We start from the raw sequence: 26060 nt of genomic DNA on the forward strand, positions 1-26060 counted from the left end.
GAGCCCCACCCTCTCTGTGGCTACTCCCCCCCAACTCTGCTCCAACACAGCAGAGTTAGAGCCACCTTCCTTGGGACATCCACATCTCCTGGACTGCCTGCAGCAAAATACTCAATTTGTGGGAACAGACAATGGGGTCAGCCTGTGGAGGTGGGGCCAGACAGGGCAGGCTAAGACATCACGATAAAGATTCCCAGTCATTCCCTGCCTACAGGAATACTTATATTCTTAATTAAAATAGCAGCAACAAGTACACTGCTGAATAGAAGCGGGATTTGGGTGATGTCCCCTGCAGTTCAGAGCTGAAGGCAAGCATGCCTCAAGCAGAAGGGCCTGACTCTGACAATAGGGTCAAGCTTATTGCTAACTTCCCAAGAGAATTGCAGTGATATTCTGGTCCACCAGCCACCACAGAGAGAGAGGAAAGGTTGGAGGAGATGTATGAAGTCGGAAGAAATCAGAGGAACTTTGAAAGCTGTAGCTACCTTATCTCTCTAAGGACATTTTAAAATTACCCAACTAGAAGAACTTAAGGCACAGGCATTAGCTTAACGTCTTCACGGGCTATAAAAGTGAAAACCCACCAATCAAGGGCTGAATGTCTGTTGTTTTCCAGTGGGGAGGATGCTGAGTTCATATAAGAAAAATCTCATCAGGGTAAGAGAGAAGAAATGGACGGAAAGAAGGAAAAGGGACGGAGAGAAGGAGAGGGAGCTGGGTGTATCTACGGCTAATCTTCTCTCTATTTCCAAAATAGCAAAGACGTTTAAACACTGGCACACCTTATGCCTGGGTCAACTCCAGAACAGTCTGGTAATGTGCCACGTCCCTAACTAGACTGTGAGCTTCTCAAGGGCAGGGAACGTCCCTTTGTGGTCTGGGTCTAACAGACATAAAAGGAACTAAACGAATGTGTGCTCCGTACAGGAGTGCATTGTTCTTCGTATCTGCAGGACCCAGCACAGTGTGTCTCGTCACCGAAGCTTGATGCCTGACGTGCTGTCCTCATCTCCACGACGACCCTGCCTCCTGTTGAAAGACAAGAGGTTCAAGAAGCAGCTGCCGCACACGGGAGCGCTGTCGTGTCTTTGCTCATTAGCTCGCTGGCTGGGGGGAATACTGGGGATGTGAAGTGGCCTCTGCTGCTAAGAGGCTGGGCTGCCTGGGTAAGAGGCCTGAATCCTGAGGCAGGAGCTGTGCCAAGCTCTCAGGGAGCTGTGGGTAGCTCCAAAACCCACAGTTTGAATGATAAAATCAAAGTGAAATTTCCAAAAAAGAGATTCACAGGAGCCGTATCCATTATAGGGAAGGGGAGAGAGAAAAAAAAAACCCACAAAATACCCAGAACAGTCCAAACGTACTTTAAAAAGAGAAAATGGATATATGAGGGTAGAGTCATAGCAACATGGATCTCCATCACATAATGATGAGTGAAAAGTAAAAAACTCGGATATTAAAAAGGGACCACACATCCCATGATGCCCTTTTTATAAAGTTCACAAAACAGCTCCAGTCAGTCTACAGATACGTGACTGAAAGATGTTCTCCTGGTCCAACTACACTTCTAGGGGGAGTCTTGGGGAGACCTGGGAAGAGAAATGTCCAAGAGCTCAGAGTCATTTGGGGGCAGAAACATCTTAAAGCTGGAGATGAGTTCTTCTTTATTCCCACAACCCAAATCAAAATCTAGCATTTTATTGGACACGGTCACTAGTCATGGCTGAACCACGTGTCTGGGTCCCTGAGTCTCCTCCAATCTGTCTCAGCAGAGAAATGAATCTTTGAGGTAAGCCGCTGAGACTGGGGAGTTTTGTTGTTGTAGTTAATACGTACTACCCAGTTTATTCTGGCTTAGACAGTGATAAAAATATGTTTTAAAGTGCCAGAGAGGAATAGCCACAAAATTTAGTGTCCTGATTACCTCTGAGAGACAGCTGGGATGGGATGAGGGAGGAGCACAGAGGCAAATAGCATCAAGATGCTAGATCTCGGGCGGGGACCCGATTCAGAGGTGTTTGTGTTGAGGCTGTGCGTGAGCACACTAATCAAGGAATTACAGTGGCTCTGCATGGGCTGATCATGAGAATGCGCCATAACCAGAGTGTGATTCATCCAGTCCTCTGTGTCTGCATCCACTTAAAAAGAAGACGGGCTGACAAGATGGCTTAGGGAGCAAAGGCTCTTGCCAGCAAGCCTGAGTACTTGAGTTCAGACCTGGGACCCTCATGGTAGACAGGAGAGGGAAAGACTGGATCTCTACATGGGGCACAGCGGTAAAGACACACACACATACACACACACACAAAAAAAGCATATATAATATACATATAGATATATAGATATAGATATTAAAGAAAAGTAAAAGGTTCAAGCAAGATAGTTCTGGTAAAGGCACCTGCATCAAGCCTGAGACCTGAATACAATCCCTGGGACTCTTACTACATGGTAAAAGGAGAGAGCCAGTTTCCCTGCATGTTGTCCTCTGATCTCCACACATGTGCCATGGAACATGTAACCCCTCTCTTCCACCCACCTAAATAAATAGATGTAGTCACTTAAAAATAATAATAATAAAACAGCCAGGCAATGGTGGCACATACCCTTAATCCCAATACCCAGGAGGCAGAGGCAGGCAGATCTATGAGTCTGAGGCCAGCATGGTCTATAGAGTGAGTTCCAGGACAGCCAGGTCTACACAAAGAAACCCTGTCTCAATAAAAACAAAAACAACAAAAACAAAGAAAAAAGAAAAAAATTAAGAAGACATTTAAGAAAGAAATCAGCTTGAAGTCCCATTACTAACTTGACAGATTGGACCTTTGACACACACACAAGAACTGAGACACAGACCTAGAGACATACGCATACTAGGTCAAACACTCTATCACTAACCTACGTCCGCCGACCCCTCTCTCTTTGTATTTGAGACAGGGTCTCATTAAGTTCCCCAGGCTGGTTTTGAACTATGGTCTTCCTCCCTTAACCTCCTGAGTAGACTAAATCACCAGGCCCAGCTTGTATCTCTTCTTGTAGAGGTGAGTACCCATCAAAGGGCATGTGGGAGGACTGGGGACAAGCTCGGATAGGTGGTCCTGCTCCTGATTCCCTAATGTCTGGGGTCTGTGATTCTGCTCTGCTCAGCCCCTCCTCTGGGTCCCCAAGGAACCTCTCACTCTAGCCAGCTGCTTAGAGAGATGGGAGATGAGGATCACAGAGCCTTTGTTCCTGGCAGCTTGTCAAAACTGCCTCATTTCAATTTATTTGCATAAGAAGGTTTCATCTCAGCTGCCAACTCCTCCCCACCCCTACCCCAGGGCCACTTACAGGCACGGTTCCAGCACTGTGACCTCACATGCCCCTGAGCTAATCCCAGTTCTCCTTTGATGATGTTATTATTTACTGGGAAGGGACTCTTGTTTCTTTATCTTTTTTTTCTACACAAATTTTTCTCCCTCCACCTTAAAGCTGACATTACTGTATCCCCTGGGGAGCCATTGAGAAGTTCGAGGCCAGAGAGGGCATGGTGAGATTTACTGTGTGAACGTTCCCTCTGGTTGGCACAAGGATGGGATGAGGCAAGGATGGAGGGTCCTCTACACAGCTGAAGGAGGACAGCAGAGGAAATAGAGGTACCAGCAGCTCGGAGAGCCCCCAAAAGTGCAATCTCAGAGCTTGGCATATGAGTCAGAGAGGCAGAGTGGTCCCACAGCCACCAGGGGAACAGAAGCATTCCTGCCCTGGATGACACAGTTTAGCGATGTCTGCAGGGAGATGGTTGAGGAGAGAGAGGAAGAGAAGCACCCAGGGAAAGGGCTGCTGCCTGTGAGGGGCATTATGTGCGGGGGCCAGGATAAGTGGCCATTTATCCTCAGACTTTTCAACAATTCACATCCATTAATTTGACTCATTTCTTTTTTATTACTATTATTTTTATTTTTATTGAGCTCTACGTTTTCTCTCTGCTTCCCTCCCTACCTCCCCCCTCCCCTTCAACCCTCTCCCAAGGTCCCCATGCTCCCAGTTTACTCAGGAGATTTTGTCTTTTTGTACTTCCCATGTAGAATAGATCCATGTATGTCTCTCTTAGGGTCCTCGTTGTTGTCTAAGTTCTCTGGGATTGTGATTTGTGGGCTGGTTTCCTTTGCTTTACATTCAAAAACCACTTATGAGTGAGTACATACGATAATTGTCTTTCTGTATCTGGGCTACCTCACTCAAAATGATGTTTTCTAGCTCCATCCATTTGCTGAAATATTCAAGATGTCATTATTTTTTTCTGCTGTGTAGTACTCCATTGTGTAAATGGACCACATTTTCCTTACCCATTCTTGTTGACCCATCTCTTTAAGCACATCAGAATTGCCTCAGCAGTGACACACAGGGTCTTCAGGGTTCATAAGCTTCCAAGCTGCACTGAGGTGGGCACGGGTGCAAGGTTTTCCTCCACAAGAATAAATATACTTTATTGAAACCTCAAAAGGCTCTGTAATCTGGGTGCTGTGACCCACACTTTTAAATTCAGAACTAAGGAGGAGTGGGCAGACAGATTTCTACCAGTTCAAAGCTAGCCTGATCTACACAGTAAACTCCAGGCCAATTAGGTCTGTAAAACCCTCTCTCAAAAAAAGGGGGGGGGTGCGGTGGTGGCACATGCCGTTAAAAGCACTTGGGAGGCAGAGGTAGGTGGATCTCTGATCTCTGCGAGTTCGAGGCCAGCCTGGTCTTCAAGAGCTAGTTCCGGAAAAGGCTCCAAAACTACAGAGAAACCCTGTCTCGAAAAACCAGAAGAAAAAAAAAAAGTGTGTGATCTGGGAATGGTGAAAATAGCTAACATTTATGTAATAGTTTTTTGAGTTTTCGTTTGGTTTGGTTTTGGGTTTTTTATTATTTATTTATTTTGTATACAATATTCTGTCTGTGTGTATGTCTGCAGGCCAGAAGAGGGCACCAGACATCATTACAGATGGTTGTGAGCCACCATGTGATTGCTGGGAATTGAACTCAGGACCTTTGGAAGAGCAGGCAATGCTCTTAACCACTGAGTCATCTCTCTAGCCCCTGGTTTTGGTTTTTTGAGACAGGGTTTTGCTGTAGCTATCAGGACTGTCCTGGAACTAGCTCTTGTAGACCAGGATGGCCTTGAACTCACAGACATCTGCCTACCTCTGCCTCCTGAATGCTGGGATTAAAGGTGTGCACCATCACTCCCTTCACATAACATTTATGTAATGTTATGCTTCTGATTCTGTCACATAAACTGCACACCTATGATATATAAACTAACTTAATCCTCACAACAACCTGTGAGGGCATCGTTCTCCTTCCACAAGCACCACCATGCTCATTTTGCAAGTGTAGTGACTATAGCACAGAAAGACCTATGAGACGTGCCTGGACCAGGAGTCAACTGTGAGCTCATATTCTCTCTCCAGAGATCCATGAGGGACATGGGAACACTCACAAGATGTCACAACAGCATGTGTTGGCCTTGATCCCACAGAACTCAGAAAAGGTGGGCTTGCCCTTGCCATGATCCCAGTCCCCTAGCTTATTTGGGGAGGGTCTCTCTGAGCAAGGGCGAAGTGAGAGACCCTGAGACCCAAGAGGGATCTTCAAAGACAGGAGGGTTGGATAGGGTCTGAAGAGTGGGGGCCAAGAGCAATACCTCTCGGGTAATGCAGGAGATGGATGGAGTCACACCTCCAAAAGTATACACTTAATAGGCCCTTTGGGACAAATCTCAAGACTTCCAGTGCCCAGCTGAGTCAAAAGTCCACTCTCAACCCCCCTTAGTCTATCCAGAGCAAAAACACATCTGGGCACCAAGTTTCATCTCATGGGCAATTCTTCAGCTGTGCTAACAAGGGGGGCATGCAGGACTGGAGTCCCCCTCACTACCTCACCAGTCCCCACTCCTTCTTCAAGCCCCTGAAAGCAGCGGGACACAGAAAAGGGTGCCCTGTCTCCCCTCATAAGCCGGGTTTTCCTGGGTTCTAGGGAACAATGGCCACCAGCAGCCCCAAGCCGGCTATTTTTAGAGGGCTCTCTGCCGCAGCTAGCAGGCTCCGCAGCGCCAGTGTGGCTGCTCCCACACTGTTCTTGGCTTTTAGCTCTTGCAGGGAACGATTCTCACCCAGCACGCTCCGATTACCAGGGTGACAAGAGCAGCTGCTGCTAAGAGTCTTCTCCTCGGCTTAGCCCAAGGCAGCGACGGCAGAAGCTGCAGGCAGTCCCTCCCTGTCCTCTCAGCCGCTGGGGATCCCATCCCCAGAACCAAAGGAGAAGATGGGACGGAGGAGGACAGAGGAGGGTACTCTTCATCGGTTTGATTTGCATCAGGACCACCGCTGCTGGCTCACTAACTGTAAGAACACTCGGAGAGCTAGCACGGCCCCCTCCCCCACAGTCTTGGCGGAAGAGTCTCCTGGAAAGGGGTGGGCCAGGCCCAAGTCACTCCTATAAAGAGGAATTCACTGAGAAGAGCCCCTCACTCCCCCGTTGACGGAGGTCAGAAGCTCAGAATCTGCAGGAGGCTCCGCGGGTGCCCTGAGCCACCTACTTGCTTGCAGGTTTGATGCTTTGCATGTAAATGGTTCGTGCCAGTCTTCAATTCCACAGAGGGACATTCCACACTGTGTTGATAGGTCTTCTCAAGCTTAGGAGAAGTTTAAAATTCAGAATTTGTTGTGGAATCTCCCAGGTTTTAAGTGTTGGCAACCAGGTCAAGTTTGAAAAGAACGCTCTGAGGTTTAGACAAAACATATCCTAGAAGTAGAGTAGACAGAGGAGACAAGCGGTTAACATGTTAACAGAGGGCCTGGTTCTCAGTGACTCTTCTGCTCCAGGCTGACAGGTATCCCTTGGAGACTCCAGAGGAGGTGCCCCAGGATGTGGGCACCCAGCTGTACTTTAGGACCTGTCTAGCAAGCAGGCGTAGGGAAGGAAGGTGGGGGGAGGGGGGAGGATGCTCCTGGGGCTATTTGTACACCTTCCTTATTCATGGTCAAAACAAATCAGACCTGTCACTCCAGCACTCTCCAAGCCCTGGATCGAGATATACTAGGGTACTATGCAAGCATCAGGAGAGGCAGACTGACAGAGCTTCCTGCTTCTTGCTTCTCACAGGGAACACTCCTGCAAGGAACACTCACTAATATCTCTAAGATGCTATAGGACATGGGGCGGGGGGGGGGGGGGTGTTACTGTTCTACCCATTGCACAAATGAAACAAATGAGGATGTCAGAGGAGAACTTTGTCCAGAAGGCAGCAGGAGCTGCTGATTGGTCTCAGGCCAAGAGGGATGTAGGGGATCAAAGTATGAGAGATGGCCTTGAAGAAAGTGGACTCAGGGGAGTCCTGCTGTCATCGGGCCACAGGTCACAGCTGGTGTGGAATGGATGAGTCCCAGGGATATCTGAAAAGTGGGATAAGCAATCAGGATGTGGTGAGTGATGAGAAGCAGGGACTAGAAGAAGGGGTCGAAAGACTAAGACCTGTGTAAAGCCCCAATGGAGGCTCTGGGCCCAGAGGAGGCAGAAGAGCTCAGAGCCCAGGCTGGGATCACTCCCACTGGTATCCCCTGACCCCCACACCATCCACCTTCTCAGGGAGTCCAACTTGCACACCCTTTAGCCACCTGGGGTTTCCATAGCAACGACAGAGAGAAGCAGCCAAGCACCTGGGGAAGCAGGAGATGAGAAATGGGTTAGGGAGGGGCCCTTGATGGCGTGATCAAACCTGGTCGCCCTTTGGCGTATCTGGCAGAGTTTCTGGCAGGACCCAAAGGGTTGGCTAACAGATATGTAGGATCCTCTTGCCCCTACACTTCCAAAACGGAGTCGGGAGGGTGATCAGATTCTTTTGGCCATAGTGAACCCCAGTACCGCTTTGGGTTCAGGCCCGTGTCCCTTCATCATTCAATAGCCTTTGTCTCTGCTTCTGAGAGGAAGAAGTATATGTGGAGGGTGGGATGATAAACCAAACTATCACACACCCCCAAACCAGGAGGCTCATTTTAACTCTGACATCAAGCTGCAGCAAGGGTGTTAGTTTAGAGGAGGCTATATGTCTGTCCACTTCTAAATACTAACCCTGGGAATCCAGTGGGAAGCCCGGATAACTGAGTAACTCTACCCCAGACAAGCAGAAGGGCTCAGATAGTAGATTCTCCTGACATTTCCCTGAAACCTTCACTTGAGCCCCTGTTCCCCACCTAGCACCTTCAAGGGCTCCCACTACTGGCCCAAAACAGCCGCACCCTTCCACCTCCTGGGAGCTGGCCCTACTCACAACTTACAAAAATGTCATATTTATTTTATGTGTATGAGTGTTGCCTGCATTTATGTGTGCGCCCTGTGCACGCCTGGTGCCCACAAAGCTCAGAAGAAAGAGAGCATGGGATCCCATGGAACTAGAGTTACAGATCAGCTGTGAGCCACCATGTGGTCACCAGGAACTGCAAGAGCAACAAATGTTCCTCACGCTGAGCCATTTCCCCAGGCCATCTACTAGAGAGGGTTAATTCCCACCGTTCTGAACTCCATCACAAACCCAGGCAAGCAAGGTAGTAAGGCAGTTTCTTCTATTCTCTGCCAAGAAAGAATTCAGCTCTCCCTTCTCTGTGCCCCTGAGTTCTATATTCTCACATTCGACCTTTGTGTATCTGTTATCTCTCACGAGAGCTCCAAGCTCTCACGAGCTAGGATTCGGGACCAAATGGAGGGCCTCAGAAATGCTAGGCAAACACCCTGCCACTGAGCTGTATACCCAGGTGTTGCTCCCTCCCCTCCCCCTGCTTTTTTTAAGACAAGGTCTCTTTATGTAGTCCAGACTGACCTTGATCTCATAAAGATCTGCCTACCTCTGCCTCCCAGGTGCTAGAATCAAAGGGGTGTACCATCATACCCCAGTCTTTGTAATGTTTTGTTTTTATGGAATTTTTGTTATATTTACTTAATCTCCCTCCCTCCTCACCCTCTCCATCTCTCTCGGTCCCACCCATCTGCTGTGTGTGTGTGTGTCTGTCTGTCTGTCTGTCTGTGTGTCTGTCTGTGTGTCTGTCTGTCTGTCCGTCCATCTGTGTAGATTTCCTACAGCACAGAGATCAGAGGACAACTTTCAGCAACCTGTTCTTTCCCTCCACAGTGGGTTCCGGGGATCAAACTTGGACCATCTCTTGGCGAGAAGCAACTTCACCACTGAGCCATTTTACTGAACACCCCATTCTAACATTTTGTTTTCCAACAAGGTCTAGCTAAGTTGACCAGATGGGCCTTGAATTTGTAATTCTCTTGCCTCAGCCTCCACATACGCTGGGCATATGGGAGAACACCACCAGACCCAGAAAGACCTATACTTTGTTTGTCCACGTTTTCCCATAAGCCCAGTAGAAGGTTTGTCATGGAGTGGCAATTGCTGGAGACTGGGAAGGTTGGGGAACTGGGGGGTTGTAGCTGCCAATCCCAGCTGAGTCACCAGTGGCCCCTCCCACCTTTTCTAAGAAAGGTTCTGGTCTGAGAAACCAACCCAGTCTTCCCTCCCTTACCTGGGATCAGGTTTAAATGACCCAAAGAAGATGGTTCTGCTGTTGACCGGGGGTTTCTGTCCTGCCCAGTTCCCATAATTCTTAAGTTCCAAATAAATCACACAGAGGACTACATTAGTTATAAACTGATTGGCCCATTAGCTCAGGCTTCTTATTAACTCTTATATTAGCCCATTATTTTTATCTATTTTAGCCGCATAGCTCAGTACCTTTTTTGGCAAAGCAGTCACATCTTCCTTCTTCTGTGGCTGGGAAATGACTCCAGAGGAGTGGGCTTCCTTCTTCCCAGAATTCTCCTTTTCTCATTGACCCGCCTCTACTTCCTGTCTAGTTGTCCCTCCTACACTTCCTGCCTGGCTACTGGCCAGTCAGCGTTTATTTAAAATATAATTGACAGAATACAAACCAATGTCCCACACCCCTCTACTAGTGACCTAAATCAAGCCCTCCCAGAAACAAATCCAGAGAATGATTTGACTCAATCCTCAGATGCTGAGGTCAAGAGCACACACAGTAGGGGACAGACAGGGTGGCCTCACTGCTCCAGGGAAGCACTCTTAGAGGGAGGAGAACAGAAGAGAGCCTGAAGACCAAGCCTAGAGTGGACCCTGAAGACCAGTCACAGAGTAAGTGCGGTCCCTAGTGTCCCTGAGCCTGGAGGTCAAACTGTCTCCACATCACCTGGGAAGATCCCATCCAGGAAACTGGTCTGTGCGGCAGGTAAGACTAGACCAACAGTCCGAGTTTGCTTTCTGTGGCTGTGATAAACACCATCACTAAAAGCAGCCTGTCCCTTCATGTGTGGTAGGTGTACACTTAGGGTAGGGAGCCCAATGCAGCCCCCCTATGTACAAGAGACTCAGGAACCCTAGAAAGACCAAAGGATGGGAATTGTCCTGCCTCCCATCAAAGCTTGGGGCCATGGAAGGAGATTCAGAACACCCGAAGGAAAAAGCCCCCACAGTGAATGCAGTTGGTGGGACTCAGGGTGCCCCACTTCCAGGAAAGCAGAGCCGCCCACCAGAGTGGACAGTTCCTCAGACTTAAAGAAGAATCTGGATACTGAGGAAAGATGGTGTCTTTTAAACAGGTTGTGGGCTTGCTCCCCGATCTCACAGCTTAAACTCGAAGGCTGGGTCTGGGAATACTCGCAAGGCAGGATGCTTACAGGACACCATTGGCCATGTGATTCTCAATCTGTCCCTTTACTTCTGAAGGCGGTACTGGGGTAGTGTCTCTTTCCTAACCTAGAAGCTTCCATTGGCAGGATTGGTGATGCCGAGCAGGCCTAGGAATGGCCACTCTCTGCCTGGTAGCAATTCCTGCGGTACCACTTCTCCAGAAAGGACTTAGGTGGCACCTGACAGCCATAAAGCCATCCTGAAAAGGCTGCTGACAACCAAGCGTAACTGCCCGTGCCACCAGGGGACCAGAGCCAGTAAATTACAGCTGAGGACTGCACACCCCACTCATATTTATATCTGCCTCGGTGGCTGAAAATGGATATTTATGCATTTTCAATATTCAAGGCAAACGCTCCATCACTCAGTGCTGCGTGGCTCCAGCACAATTCCTTAGCCCCATGGAGACAACCCTCTTCCACCTGTTTTACTATCCCGGGGGTTTCCAAAGGCAGTCTAGCCTCCCAGCCCTCGTCGAATCTTCTACTCCTACCTTCAGCCCCGTACAACTCAGGGGAAAGTTTGAGAAAGGTCATCCAGCCTCAGAACCCACCCAGTGCAGAGGCTGTACCCTGATATATATATATATATATATATATATATATATATATATATACACACACACCAACAGCCAGTGCTCGGGTGTTAGGTGGTCTGAGCTTGGTCATGCAACATTTCTCAAGGTCAGAGTTCTTTCCTCATTGCCAGAGGCTGAGAAATGGCTGTGTGAACAGGGTACGTGTCCAAGTCTGGTTAACTGTCCCCACCTCCAGGTCTTTCTACCTCATTTATCTGCCTTGCTCTGTCTGTCTCTGAGCCTCTCTGGGGACTTCTGGATGGCTCTGGGCCTCGGTCTGGCTCTTTCACACATTTGTCCTTCAGCACCACTTCCTCTTTCATCCCTGGTCCCAGCACCTCTGGCATCCTCCCATTTGCCCCACTTCGCTCATCCTGACTCTCATCCCTTCCTCCCCTCAGAGTCCACGCCTCTGTCTCCCAGACTGCATCTTCCGGCTGCAGTCAGGCAGGGGTCTGTGGAGGAATCTCATGGGGCAGATGTGTCTTCTGGGAGAAGAGCTCCACCCCTGCACTTCCCCTCCCTGAATGAAGTGGGATCAGGGTTGAAGGTCCCAGGGTTGATTTCATCGGGGTGGAAGTCAATGATGAGACCCCGTGGGTCTCCATCCCATGCGTATGCCAAGAGTACTGAAGGGAGGCTTCCACCCCAGCGCGGACACTTGACCTTAGCAGTCCACTGCTTTTAAGACTGGGACAAAAGGACTGCCACTGAGCCTGGCCCAACAAAAAGATCAACATTCTGAAGTCCTGAAGGTCCCACAACCTTCTCAGTCCCCACTGCTCCCAATCCCTTGGGGCATCCTCCAGCTGCCCCTTCCCCATGTCCCCTCTGCTCTGTCCACTTCTATTTTTTATCTGCTTCCCTGCCAGAATGATAAGAATTAATGGTGGCCCGTCTCTGCACTTTCCCCAGGGAATCAACCAATCCCGATTCCTTGAGCCCTGCTAGAGTCCAAGAAAAAACACATGTGTGTGCTCTTCATGAAGAGATGTGTACACACAGCTATCCTAGCAAAAAAACAAAAACAAAAACGTGTCTGGGCATACCCTGGGCTTCTGCACAAATCTGCAGGTCTGATCTGTATGCATCTCTGAATAGCCTGTGCCTGCCTGAGCTGTAAGGAGGTCTGGGTGGGTGGGTGTGGGGTTGCACATGCAACTGCTGGCTTGAGATTTCCACATTCCTTGTGGATCTCAGTGCATGTGCAGCAGACCATCTGTGTGCAAGGTCACGCCTGGGTGACAAGGCTAGAGAATACATGTATTACTGTCCATGTCTGCTTGCTCGTGTGCACACATCTGGGTATACACCTCCAGCAGTAGGTCCACATGCAAGAGCAGTTCCGTGTGTTTTATGCTGTGTCCACACCACATACATGAGCACTTCTGTGTGTTTTATGCTGTGTCCCCCACCACATACATGAACACTTCTGTGTGTTTTATGCTGTGTCCACACCACATACATGAGCACTTCTGTGTGTTTTATGCTGTGTCCCCACCACATACATGAACACTTCTGTGTGTTTTATGCTGTGTCCACACCACATACATGAGCACTTCTCTGTGCTTTACTCTGTGTCCACACACCAGCTGTTAGCAAATGCGTCATCCTGGCTCCCTGGAGCTGACACCTGTCCCCTACCAGAGAACCACTGCGCCATGTCTCTGGGTGATAGTGGTGGCGGTGGCAGCAGAAAGTGAGGGTTACGCAATGCAGTGGAAGGCTCACTAATGAGGCCACCTTCCTTGCCAGCCTGGGAGCAGATACCGCTAATTATTGCTCAGTGAGCAGGTCTCTGGAGAAGGGCTGCTGGAGGGCCCCGCTCTCTCCCTCCCCCTGAGTACTCTTCCTCTACTCCCTCCTAACCCTGAGGTGCAGCCAAATCCACAGACACCACAGAGGGCTAGTCAGAGGTCAGTGCCTGGTCCCACCAAGAGGCTCGAGATGCTTGTGTGCCAACCCATTAGCCTGCTTCCAGAAATCACTTCCCATGTATCCCTCTGCATTTGAGCACAGTCTCTAAAAACCCTTCAGGAATCAGTGTGCTCCAGCAGGAAAGAAGTCCTGCACACTGGGTGCAGTTCCTCCACAGACAAGGAACAAACTCCCGAATAATAAACACCAGACTGGCAGTCAGTTGGGCTGGGGGCTGCTGACCCTACAGCCGTGTGACCTTAAGCAAGTCCCTATGCTTCTGGACCTTGGTTTCTCCATCTGTAAAATGAGGGAAGACTAGACATCAGTTTTCACAGAATGGTGTGTGGTCCTTGGTGATACGTAGCAGTTTAGAAAGTGCACCTTGTGTAAGATGCTTTGTATTTGCAATAACCTGAGCATGCCTTTCCGACTGCTTCAAACCTTCTCCAGAATGTTTCAATGGCTACCACCATGCAAATGCTGTGTACAGGGCTTTTATATAGTTTTAGGAAATAATAACCAAAGAATTCTATGCATGCTCAGTATAGATGTCTTTTTCCAGGTATTTTCAGTCCACGGTCGGATGAACTTATGGATGCTGATGTCACCAGAATGAAGTGATAACTGAACACACTTGCCTGAATAGAGGGGAATTACACTTGGGTGCGCATCCATGTTTGCATTAACTCATGTGTTAGACCCTGGTTTCACAAATCTTGTTGAAGACAAGGCAAACTCACACATTTGAAAAGTAAGTTATCTTAAAGAAAAGCACAAGCCAATAAGAGTCTAGAGGGCACGTGGGTGTAGCAGAAATCCAGACTGGATGCTAGCACAACGGCTGCCACCATGTGCTTGAGGGTCCCTGAGGTCCTTCTCTGCTTGAAGAGTCTTGGAATCCAAAATATGCAAACAAGACCTGTGTGCCTTTGCCCTTATAGTCTTTCACCTTGGGTGAAAAGACGTGTGCCGTTTGCGGAGGGGCATGTAGGGCATACACACACTCTGGTCACAGGTCCCACAGACTCTCAGGCACTTCACATTATGGTCCCAAGATGCACATGTGTGACCTTTGTTTTGTTCAGGACAGAACATTGAGGGACTCAGTTGAAGTCTATATCTGCACAGAGGTGGTTCGGGATGGTTCTAAGTCTTCCCTGGGGAGGGGACTTTACACCTCCTGCGAAGCTGTCACAGGCCTCTGACATGACCTAGGCTCCTCCACATGCTCACCTATTCTGCCCAGGAGAGAACAGCCTCTCCCACAGCCCCAAATGCCTCTGTCCTCCAAGAGGCGGGTGTGAATCACAGGAATTTACAGCCAGCCTAGAGTGGGATTTATGAGTCTGCCTGAAGCCCCAGCCGAGAGGAGGGGCTGCCTGTCAGCCCCCCATTGCCACTGATTGATGAGGCTGTTTCCTGCCAAGAAAAACTCCCCTCAGTGAGAGAAAGACTCCCAGGACTAAGGGCTGGCTTTTACCTTGCACCTGCCCCAGCTCTGAGTGTGTCCACACTCAGAGACCAGCTTCCCCGAACACCCCCAACCTCACACACTGTTGTGCAAGCTACTAGGGCTGGAGTTATGCGCCCTCCATGTCTTCCATTTTCTCACTCTCAGACCCAAGCCTTGGAAGCTGCTCAGCTGAACCTGTTGAATCCAGAGCCAAATAAGACCACTGGGAAGTCCAGAACACACACACACACACACACACACACACACACACACACACACACACACACACCACACAATAATGAACGAAGATCTAAAGAGTAATGGACCTTGCCCATTTACATAGTAGTACAATGGTAAGGCTGACCCTGAAGCCCAAAGCCTAGTCACAGCTGGTTGTCACACGTCCACAGGGGCAACTTTTTGGCTCCAAATGAAGGCTTCTCCCCAGAGGCAAGAATGACTTGGGTTTAATCCCTGGGCATAACACTCTACCAATGTACATTTTAACAGCCATGACCACTTCGTACCTACCTTCCTTATCAAGAAAATGAGGATCAAAATGACCTCAACTATATGATTCCAGTAGATGCTTCAGATAAAACCCCAAGACAGAACACCTGATGTCTCAAGGGATCCACTGCCTGGTTTGTAGGTGAAATTCAGGGAATGAGGTGGCTTCCTGCTGGAGAAGAACAATAGGGCTCCCTGGAAGATCCAGAGCTTCCCATGAAAGTGGAGCTGAGGTTGCCACCTTGTGCCTTGCGTCAGCTAAGTTTCTGCTGTGGACAACCTGAAAGCAAGTCCTTTCCATTTCTGGCCATCAAGACAGCCAGGGAGAACCAATTTGGGAAGCGGCAAGACCCATCTCATGCAGTACCTAATTCTTACCACTTGGAGGCAGCAGGGAGCGAAACTGGAGCTCAGCCTCCTTCCGTCTGCGGAGGCTGTAGTCTGGCTGCTGACCAGTCCCTCTCCCAGGGCTGACGGGATCTCCAACTCCCTTCTGCCTCCAGCCAGCTTTTCAGAGAACCAGAATTGGGAGACCATCGCCTCCAGATGTTTGATGCTCTTCACGACCCCGAGAAGGAGCCAGCGTTCTCCCCGCTTTCCAGATGCAGAAACTGATGAGCCAGACCAGAGAAGGGAGGACTTGCACAAAGACCTACAACCAAGTGTGCTGGAGCCAGCTCCTCAACCCTCTTTCTTAGCTGCCATCCCTATGGGAAAGGACGTGTGAAGGAAGAGGTGCAGTCAGGCTGACCTGGCTGGAAGCCTCCGTCTCACCTCCAGCCTTGTCGCTGGACCACACCTCTATTCTCTCTCAACCTTTGTTTATGTCAGTACCTGGAAATGACCAGGGCTGTGTGTGAGGCTCCTGCTTTGCTTCTGGCCATGCTCCACAGGAGTGAGGCATGTCTATCTTACTTGCCTGGCACCTGCCATCGGGATCTTCCTCCTTGCTTCCCCTCCACAGTCCTGGGCCAAGCCCTTCATCTCTCTCCTCCCTAGGAAGCCCTCCCTCTGTCCACCCTGACCCACCTACGCTTTGAGAGAGAACTAAGGGAGCCCTTCTCCCCAGCACTCCACTGCTCTCCTCTCCTCTCCGATGCCCACCCTTGTCTCCCAGCCCCCTCTCCTCAGCCCTGCCTCTCCCTCATCCCGTCCCCCTCTCCTGCTGTCCTGCTGAGTCTCCAGTTGCTGTGCACTGCAACTGTGTTTACAAGACAGCGATGACAGTTTTTTATTTCTCTCTTCTGTCTCCCTTCCTCCCCTGAAGGGAAACGTGCTTCCAATCTCCCGGGAAGAAATGAAGGCTCTAGACCAGAGGATACAAACAAAGGACACTGGGACCATGAAGACACCCCACTCCCACACGAGTCCCAAATACAAACAAGTGCATGACTGCACGCGCGTGCATACACACACACACACACACACACACACACACACACATACACTCCTCCCTCTGGCTGGAACCTCCAAGAGCAGCTGTGTTATTTCGGGGGTAATTGAAAATGTCGATCTTTATTCTAGAGTATAAACAGGGCAGAGGGACACAGGAATCAAGAAGGAGGGTAGCTGTGGGGACCAGAGGAAGGGAGACCCGGTGGGGAGAAGAGCTAGGCCAGATGGGAGGCTGCAGACACAGAGGGTGGAGGGGAACAGCAGGATGTCCTCTCTCCACCAGGGGCAGCTGGGACACGCACCTTCCCACCCGGAAGACTCAGGGCTGGCGGCCTCCCTGGGTACTGGAGGCTGGCAGAGGCCACCTCGACTTGTCCTGGCGGATCAACTCCTTCGGGAACACAGAGCACTGTCTTCCCACCCCAGCTGCCACATCTTTATGTGTATATGCACATGCTCTGCCACCCTTTGTTTTGGGGGAGTTGGGGTGCAACTGTGAGCCAGCCCCAGGTGTGAGAGATGAGGAGGTGCCACCAGGAGTGGGTGGTGTCTGCTGTGGAGTCTAGGGGACGTTCTTGCTTTCTGCCTGGGAGGACAGTGCAAGGTATGCGTTTGGGGGTAGCCGGTATAGGGTTTTCCATTTCTCTGAGGGATACCTTGGCTCAGTGTACCTGTAATTGAGGGATATATGTTCACGAGTGCCTCATTCTGACCCTCTTTCCTCATTCTCTCCATCCTTCCAAAATCCATTCCAAAAGTCCCTTCTAGCTCTCATGTCCAACCCTCCTCATGACTGGTGAGTCTAGGGGCCTGGCCAATCTGTCTAGTGGGGAAAAAGTGAGACTCGGTTCCAGGATGAGTAAAACCTTTAGTCCCACACCTAACCCTAACCCTGGTCACATACAAAATCAATCTGGAGACAGGCCACTCTTTATTTATGCAGAGTTGTTTCTACACCCTGAGACTCAGTTTCATCTTTCCAACAGTGGCCCTGCCTAGGCACTCCATCCAAAAAAGGCCTGTGCAGAGACTGGCGCGAGGTTCACCTGACCTGGTGACACAGGGGAGATCAGCGGCTGCCACCTGCCACCCCCATCCCCATCCAACACTTTCAGCCCAAGCATCACTAATTTTTGCAGCTGCTGTGATAAATGGCATTGTCGGCAAAATGACATCTTTCTAATCTGCTGCTAGACAGATGGGTCCCTGAGCAGGCTGGCTCTCTCTCTCTCTCTCTCTCTCTCTCTCTCTCTCTCTCTCTCTTTCTCTCTCTCTCTCTCTGGAGAACCTGCCCAGGCCAGCCTTGCCAAGGTATAGGGAGGATGGGACAGATGTGGACTCAGGTCTGGGAGAAAGAGATTTCAAGGTTCTGAGCTGGGTGTGAACCCAGGTGGTTGCTACAAGCCTCTTTCCTAAACATTGCTGGGTCTCTTTTAATATTCCTACAATGATCTCGGCTCTTTGCCATCCTTGCTTAGCTCTCTTCAATTCAGTTTTCATTTCAGCCAAAATCTCAATGTTATCCCAGGTGCAGTGGCACACACCTGAAATTCTATCACTCAGAAACTAAAGCAGGAGGTTACAAGGTCAAGGCCAGCCTGGGATGTACTGCAAGATCTGTTCTTTGCTTGAGACAGGGTTTTATTGTTTAACTCTGACAGTCCTGGAACTCACTTGGTAGACCAGGCTGGCTTTGAACTCACAGAGATCCGCCTGCCTAATTTGAGGCAGTCTCTTAGTGTTGACCCTGGCCTCCAGATGCACACATATGTGTACCCATACTCACTTGTGTGCGCAAACATGTGAACACCTAACACACAAAACAGTGTTTTTAAAAATCCTGAATACTTCTTGATCTTACAAGGATGAATCATTTGGGAAGCCTGGTGGTGCAGGCCTAGAACCCCCAGGTACTCTGAAGACTGATGCAGGACGATCCTGAGTTCAAGGCCTGCCTGGGCTGCAATGTAAGTTTAAAACTAGCCTGTTTTAAAACAAAGGAGGGAGCTGGGCATGGTGGCATGCACCTTTAATCTCAGTCCTCGACAAGAAGCAGAGGCAGGCAGATGCCTGTGAGTTCAAGGCCAGCCTAATCTACATAGAAAGTTCTGGTACAGCTAGGATTAGAAAGAGATACCCTGTCTCAATAAAATAAAATAAAAAGAGGGGACAAGGCATCAGACACTGGTCCCCTTCTGGCTGAGCCAGTGGGTAAGAATCAAGAGTCAAGGAATGGCAAATTCCTGCTTGGAAGGCCAACCTAAAGCAGGTGGAGCCAGGCCTAGCCCTGAGGACGAAGGCAGTGCTGCCCTCCCCTGGTCACACTGATGTCTTCTGCTAGGCTGAACTGTTGAGATTGGGGATATAGCAAATGACTCTTCCCAAGATAACATGTGACACTCAGTCCTCCTCCCAGTAGCCTGCAAGCTGACCACAACCTCCAGCACTTCCCATGCTGGCCACCTTTCTCTAACTGCCCGAGGTCCTCTGGAAGTCCTATCTTCACTGGGTGTAAGTGTTGTGTGCTAATCCCACACTTGGAAGGCTGAGGATGGTTTGGGCTACAAAACAAACATACAAAACCACTGTGTCCTATCTAGCTAAAGCCCTCAGGCTCAGGCAGAGCTCCTCGCTAGAGTTCCACTCAGTTTGCACCCTTGGGACACCCTGCACGCTGTCTCTACTTCTGCCTGTCCCCAACAGTCTCTGCTATCTACTTGGCTCCTTCTCCAGGAGCCTGTCTTTCCCCATCCCAAACTAAGATGACCCCACCCATTTCTGCCCACTTCCTGGCTTCTCTGCTCCTGTCTTGAGGACTGACCCCTGGCCGGGACCAGAGTTATAGCCCTAGAACTTCATCCAGGGCTATCCTGGCACTATTGGGAAGGAACTATGAGACCCAGAGAAGCACAGGGAAAAGCAATATAGCTTGTCAGTGGCCACTCTAAGGTGGGCCAGCCCAGGTTCCCTGGAGGTCACACAGCTGTTTCCCCTAGGGACCAGCACTGAATCCCATGTATATAGGATACATGTACCAAGGATCCCCAGCCCCTCACCCAGAGCAGGACCCAGAGGAAGCAGCAGAGAATGTTTGCAAAACAAAGAAATGAATAAGCAAAAATATTTATCTAATGCCTCTGTGTGCTGGCCACTCAGCAGACACAAGCTCCGCTACGGGAATCCATGATCATGTCGTTCAGTATTGAAAAAATGGCATCTGTGAGGAGGAAGGGGCATGCACCAGCAGTGGCCTCAGTCAAGAATGTCCACAATCAGTGGGCACAAGTGGGGCGAGTGTTTGATGCCCATGGTGAAGGCAGGTATGCGGGGCTTGTGCACAGTGACCGGCTGGACATCGTGGGAGCCAGGACCAGGCCGAAGTGTGTGGTCCAGTGGATAGGCAAAGCGCTTGGCCACGCTATACATGGGGCTGCGGTTCTGGTAGACGGACGGCTCAGGTCGGGCATGCATGGCAGGTCCAGGGCCTCCTGCTATATTTTCTTTGTAGAACCAATTCTTGCTTGAGGAACCCAGACTATAGCAGGGGGCAGCTCGAAAAACAGGGGTATTGGGCCCCAGAGAGAGTGGCAGCTGGTACTTGTTGGAGGCCGGGTTGGGATCCATCACTCTGTATGGACACCGGTAGCCAAACGTGTACTGGGGAGCCGTACGTTCGCCAGGGGGGCGCGTCTTCTCAAGGTTGTAGTGGCAGGGGGCTGGGGTGGAGATTAGGCCTGAAAGGGAGGAAGATGGAGAGAACCTCACAGACCCTGATGCCAGATGCTGGGTCTCAGAGAAAGCTGAGTTCTTGTCCAGCCCTGGGAACTTCAAAAAACAAAACAAACAAACAAAAAACTGCACAGCAGTAGGAACATTAGGACTAAATGGTGCCGTGGGCAACAAAAGGGAACCAAGATAGTCACCACGATGGTGACATTGTTGCCATAAAACAAAAGGCATTCTTGTCATTGTAGCAATGATTCCTTGGCAGTCATCATGATGGCATTGCCCCATGTGCCATGAGAGCACCAGGAAATTCTCTTTAGGTCACTAAATCTGTGAGCTCATTAGCATGACAATATTGCTACTTTGACATGGGTCTTGTGACATCATAACACAATGTCTATCATAACATTGGCTTCTATGCATGAAATCATGGACACATACATAGTGAGGGGAGCATCATGATATTTGTGTGTATGTGTGGTTTTTTTAGTAGAACCCTGGCTGGCCTGAAACAGCTTTCCAAGTGCTGAGATTACTACTGTGTCCCTCCAGACTTAACTAAACACCGGTGATATGACAATGAGCAGACACCAGCACTCTCAGATACGGCCCCTGCTTTGCCCCTTCCCAGGTTCTAAGGACGAATGCCTCCCATACCACCTCCTCCCACTGGCCCACTTTCCCGTCTTCATCTTACGTAGGTTGGAGATGCGCTCTTCCATGGGGACCTGAGGGCAGGTAGATATTCCAAAACGAGTTGCTTTAGGATCCAAGAAATAGCAAGGTCCGGGGCTGCATGTGTCTACGATCCCTGCAGGGGACAAGGAGGGGCCTGCCTGGCACAACTGCCACCCCACCAAGGGCTCCCTTCAGATTCCTCTGGCTCTGTGTACTTTGATTTCCTCATCTGTGAAATGGGACCTTTGGTGACTGACTGCCGGAGGCTGCTGACAGGACCAGATAAGAACAGGCAGACCACAATGTGGTCAGTCTCCTACCACAGACACATCCTTGGTGCCAAGGGTAGTGACAACCACTGTAGCTACCGTGAGTATTGAGAAAGGGCTCAGTCCCAGCCAAGAAACCTCTCTGCCAAGGAGATGTGACTTGGGGGAGGGGAAGTAGGCACCCTAAACCTCAGGCCCCCAAACACACGACCGTATCCCCACTCAACCTCTCATCTCACTGTGGGCCTTGGCTGTCAGCCACTGGTCATCATCTCTGACTATTGCAAGCATCCCCAGCAGAATATGGGACACACAGAGCCAAAGAGCCCCAGGGAAAGAGAGACTTGCTCTGCCGGTGACAGTTCTAGGCCCCCACAGCTTCCTGGGGATATCTACTTTCTACCTTCATATGTGGGGGTCCACTTAGGAAATATCACTGGTTTCCTTCTGAGTCCTTCTTCAACAGCCCCAGCTCCCAGTGAACTGTGACTGCAATCTTGGACAGCAGCCCTGGCCCTTGAGGGACAGTCAGTGGGAACCGCTCACGTTTCTCAGTGTGCCGCCTGTGCAGGCTGTAAGCTGGTTCCTGAAACATGGAGGAGTCGTGGGCGATGTAGCCAGTACAGGATGGCCGGAGGTACTTGGCAGGCCCTGGACCTGTAAGGACAAACGAGACAACCTTTGGCCTCGGCCCCCAGTGCTGTGCACCATGAGAACACAAGGGGCTTTGCTTTGGCTGAAGCTGCCACAGAGCTGTGCATGGAACTGGTTCCCCACAAGGAAGGTAGTATGCAGAGCTAAGATGCAATTTCCTGTGGTTCCGCAGCCCATTACAGAAAGACAACAGTCACAGTTAATTGAGAACTTGGTCTATACTAAGATTCATGCTAACCATTTGATAACTGTTATTTCAGTTGAACCTCTAGACAACCTTATTAAAACAGACACTCCTGTTTTTTCCATCTTACAGAAAACAATACTGATGTTAAAAAAAATTATCTATTCAGCTACAGCAACTGGTGATGTGAGGATCAACAGAACCCGAACATTTAATCACTGCTCTGAAACACTTCCCAAGTAATCATCGGTCAATGACGACCTAGTGAGAATTCGTATGCCTGGTATCCATGGAAAGAAATCACAAAAGTGGGGCTGGTGAAGTAGCTGAGTGGTAGAGTTCTCACCTGTAATGTACGGGCCCCTGGGTTACAACCCTAGCACCTTGAAAAGTGAAAACCAAGCTAAAAACTCTTTAATCCTTTCCCCAAAACATGCTGTGCACCCCCACACTCCAACGCCCTTCCCTGTCTCACAGAGCCAGAGAGTGGGCCTAGCCTGGAGGTACAGTTTGCTTTAAGTTCTTGACGAGCGTTTACTGGGGCTCTGTAGGAGGCAGAGCTGGCAGTCTAGGCCCTTGGCAGCAGCCTAGCAGAGGCCTAGCCTAGGCCATAGGGTAGGGCTGCTCTCACCTTTGATTGTGGCCATGACGACAGGGGTCTGCTTTATTTCCTTCCATGAGGGCACCTCTTCCTTCTTCTCCGGGTGCTGTGCATAGAACACACAGTTCCTGGCCCCCTTGGGGAGTTTCATGGTGAAGGCTGGGAGGGAACATGAGCAATTACAAGCAGTGCCTGGGAGCCAGGAGCCAGGAGCCAGGAGCCCTGCCCAGGCCCCTCCATCCGCTACCCAACCCACTTAAGAGACTCCAAAACGGCTGGAGGTTGCGGGGGGTGGGGGGGGGGAGATGCTTGGGCTCAGCAACTGAAGCCACAGAGGTGTGGGGCCCAGTGACTGGAGTGGAGGATGACATCACATGGCGGCAGAACTTGTACTGTGAGGTCGGAGTGTTTATTTCCCCCGTTGCCGTGGTGCCTGAACTGTGGCATAGCAGCTCTGTGCTGAGCGCCCAGCGACAGGAAAATTAGTTCCGTTGCCCGCTCTTACATCCAACCAGGCTGAATGCCCTCGGCGTTCCCCAATAACCCTGGTCTGAGAAGGGAGCAGTGAGTGACACGGCCCTTGAGCCAGCTACTCACTACCAGTGGGTCTCTTATGATTGGGGACAGGAACAGAAAGGGTACATAGGTCCTCAGTGAAGGCTTCCTGCTCACCCCCACAGCCCTCTGGGGCCGCCTACCCCCTGTCCCTTTCACCTCTCTCTCCCAGACTTCGAACAAGTACTCTCTTCTATCAGTCTACCCACTGAGGTGTGACTGTCTCACAGCCCCTTCCCAGACTTCTTTGCCAGGGCATGATATATTTAAACATCCACACCTAGCTAAAGGAATACTTACCTAACGGTGACATTTCAGACACAGAGTGAAGGGCGAACAGAGAGTGGTAGAGCGCTCACACTGATGTCCCCAGCAGCAGCTTCCCATGCCTATGGTGGAGAGCACCTCTGAGGAAGTGTGTTGGGAAATATGGAGGGTTGGAGCAGCTATGCAGGCTCCACATGATAGAGGGATGAGCCCCAGGGCTAGAAAAAACCCCAGAAACCTCTTCACCCCTTAGAGTTCAGGAGGAACCAGGGTTCAGTCTTCCATCCACCAATGGGAATCAGTCTGAGCCAGGTTAAGAATGGTCTTCATAGGAACGAGAGGCCTTTAAATGGGGTCTGTCACCACTCCAGCGTGGACACTGAGACCTCAACAGGGATCAAATGCAGATGGACTTTTCTTTGGGTCTCTAGCTCACAAAAAACAACACGGAGACTTACTAATTATAAACGCTCGGCTATAGCTTAGGCTTGTCCCACCAGCTCTTATAACTTAAACTAGCCCGTTTCTGTTCATCTATGTGTTGCCACATGACTCACTCGTGACTTTTGTTTGTCCTCCTGCATGTCCCGCGCCCCCTCCCTCTGGCTGGCGGTGGCCTTTCTTCCTCCCAGAGCTCTCTGTCCCTAGAAGTCCCACCTAACTTCTTCCTGCCTAGCTAATGGTCATTTGGCTCTTTATTAAACCAGTTACAATGACACATCTTCACACAGTGTAAAGGAATATTACGCAACAATTAAGGACTTATCCAAAGTCCCCAACTTCATCAGTGACAGGAATGGAACCAGGACACAAAGTTCAGGGACCTCTTCAGGTCACAGTCTCACTGCTCCCCGCAGAGTCGCCACTGTGGTGATGATCTCGTGGCAGCCACCCAGCACGGTCACCATCAGGCATGCTGGGAATCAAGATTCCTAGGGACCGAAAGGCTCAGAGCAGAGAGGCTGGCTCCTAGCCAGAAGCAGCAGTCCCTCTTCTGGAAGACCACATCTCAATGCTACCTGCTCACCTCACCCTGTGAGCACCCCAGGCAGTCCCCTCCCCTGCCTGGTGGGATTCTCCAAATGCTTCCCTCCCAGGGGTCTCTTCTATTCCTGTCACATATCCTTATACATAGCTTTCTTGAGGAAATGGATTCCCCCACTTTGAGCTGGCCTAGACTGTTCTTTTCTGCTCTATGTGCTCACTAACTCCCCACTCTGATAGAGTCTGGGATCTCCTGAAGCGAAACTTGGCCCGCACCCGCTGATAGTCCTTCCTCTCCTGGCCCCTCCTTGTATCTTAGAGTCCCCTCGTTGTCACGTGGGTTCCAGTGTCCAGAAGTAACTCTCCTCAGCTTCTCAGTGCCAGCTGTCCTTCACTTACAACCTGGAGGCCCTGGTTCACGACTGCCTCTGCCCTTCTTACTCCTGCCCTGACCCTGGTAGCTTTGGCTCACCTCGGGCCCGCTCCCCAACCAATACCTGATCCTTCTCTTGTGCCAAGACCTCTGCCAACTCCCTCTCAAGCCCTGCTCCCAACAGTGTCCCTGGGCTTTCCATCACCTCCTGCCACCTCCCTCTGGAACCAGCCTTCCCATTTCCCACTCCCTAGCAGGCTCTAGGAGACACCTGACTCCTCACCCTCAGGCCTTTCCTGCCTTCAGAGCTCTCAGCCATGGATTTGGCAACCTCAATGAGCCTCACCTCTGGGCAGCTTGCTTCCCTGTCGCCAGACATTGTCCCAGCATGTTTTACTCCCCTCTGCATGACTAGGGCTTTCATGCAGTTCCTACTCGCCTGCACCAAGGGAAAGCAGGCCGTGAAGCCAGGCTGTAGCTGCAGTCCTCTCAGTCAGGCCGAACTTCTTCCACTTCCCACCAGAAGCATGGCTGCTCTCCTCAGAGTTCCATGTGTCACCTGGCACCTCTGACATCCAAGGTCCCTTCTGTCTGCTACAAAACTGTGCTTCTGAAGACTGGACAGATGGCTCAGTGGTCAAGTGCCCCGGCAGTTCTTCCAGGGCACTGGGGTTCAGCTCCTAGAACCCACATCGGGTGACTCATAACCACCTATAACTACAGTTCTAGGGGACCAATACCCTCTCCTGCCCTCTAGGGCCCTGCATGCACGTGGTATACACCCACACTCAAACACACACACACACACACACACACACACACACACACATAAAATTAATAATTTTTTTTTAAGAAATAAAAAACAACTCTGTCTAGAACCCATCCATGTCTCCATACCCACCTGTCCCTCTCTGCCTGTTCACAGACACATTTACTCAGAGGGTGTTTTCTCTTGTGGTGGCCAGTCTTGCCTCTCTTTCCCTCTTGACTCACTGGAAGCTGGCTTTAGGCCCAGTGCTCCACCCAAGCCAGGCTGGACTAGATGCCCACAGACCTGCAGGCAGCATCTTCTGATTTCCCTTTTGGCAGCACTGGCCAACACGACTGACCACTCCCTGCATCCCGCAGAACCTCTCCCGGTTTTCCTTCCCTGGTTTTGGCTGTCCCTTTGCAGGCTTTCTTCTGGCT

The 26060-nt window shown here is 50.4% G+C and overlaps 1 protein-coding gene across 3 annotated transcripts; it reads right to left on the reverse strand.

Moving 5' to 3' along the window:
• Positions 1 to 19688: 19688 nt before the first annotated feature.
• Cimap1c (ciliary microtubule associated protein 1C) lies at positions 19689 to 23658 on the reverse strand. Of its 3 annotated transcripts, none has more exons than XM_087905685.1 (5): positions 23549 to 23658; positions 22724 to 22852; positions 21801 to 21911; positions 21005 to 21118; positions 19689 to 20315 (listed from the first exon to the last, which is right to left on the reverse strand). In XM_087905685.1, the coding sequence occupies exons 1-5, from the start codon at positions 23559 to 23561 to the stop codon at positions 19834 to 19836; spliced, it is 849 nt and encodes a 282-aa protein (XP_087761811.1). In that variant the 5' UTR covers positions 23562 to 23658; the 3' UTR covers positions 19689 to 19833. The 3 variants fall into 3 exon arrangements, with proteins under 3 accessions (XP_087761811.1, XP_087761810.1, XP_085545839.1); XM_087905684.1 differs by lacking the exon at positions 23549 to 23658 and adding an exon at positions 22950 to 23022; XM_085689713.1 differs by lacking the exons at positions 21801 to 21911; positions 22724 to 22852; positions 23549 to 23658 and adding an exon at positions 21658 to 21794.
• Between the last annotated feature and the right edge of the window lie 2402 nt (positions 23659 to 26060).

This window comes from Myodes glareolus, chromosome 4 (genome assembly GCF_982192425.1).
Source record: "Myodes glareolus chromosome 4, mMyoGla1.1, whole genome shotgun sequence".
Lineage (NCBI taxonomy): Eukaryota > Metazoa > Chordata > Mammalia > Rodentia > Cricetidae > Myodes > Myodes glareolus.

Excerpts from the sequence above, each read along its gene's own strand:
- Cimap1c (XM_087905685.1), bottom strand. Across the intron at positions 21,912-22,723 it reads CGTCATGGCCACAATCAAAG|GTCCAGGGCCTGCCAAGTAC; the intron begins GTGAGAGCAGCC and ends TTGTCCTTACAG. Across the intron at positions 21,119-21,800 it reads CAGGCGGCACACTGAGAAAC|GGATCGTAGACACATGCAGC; the intron begins GTGAGCGGTTCC and ends TGTCCCCTGCAG.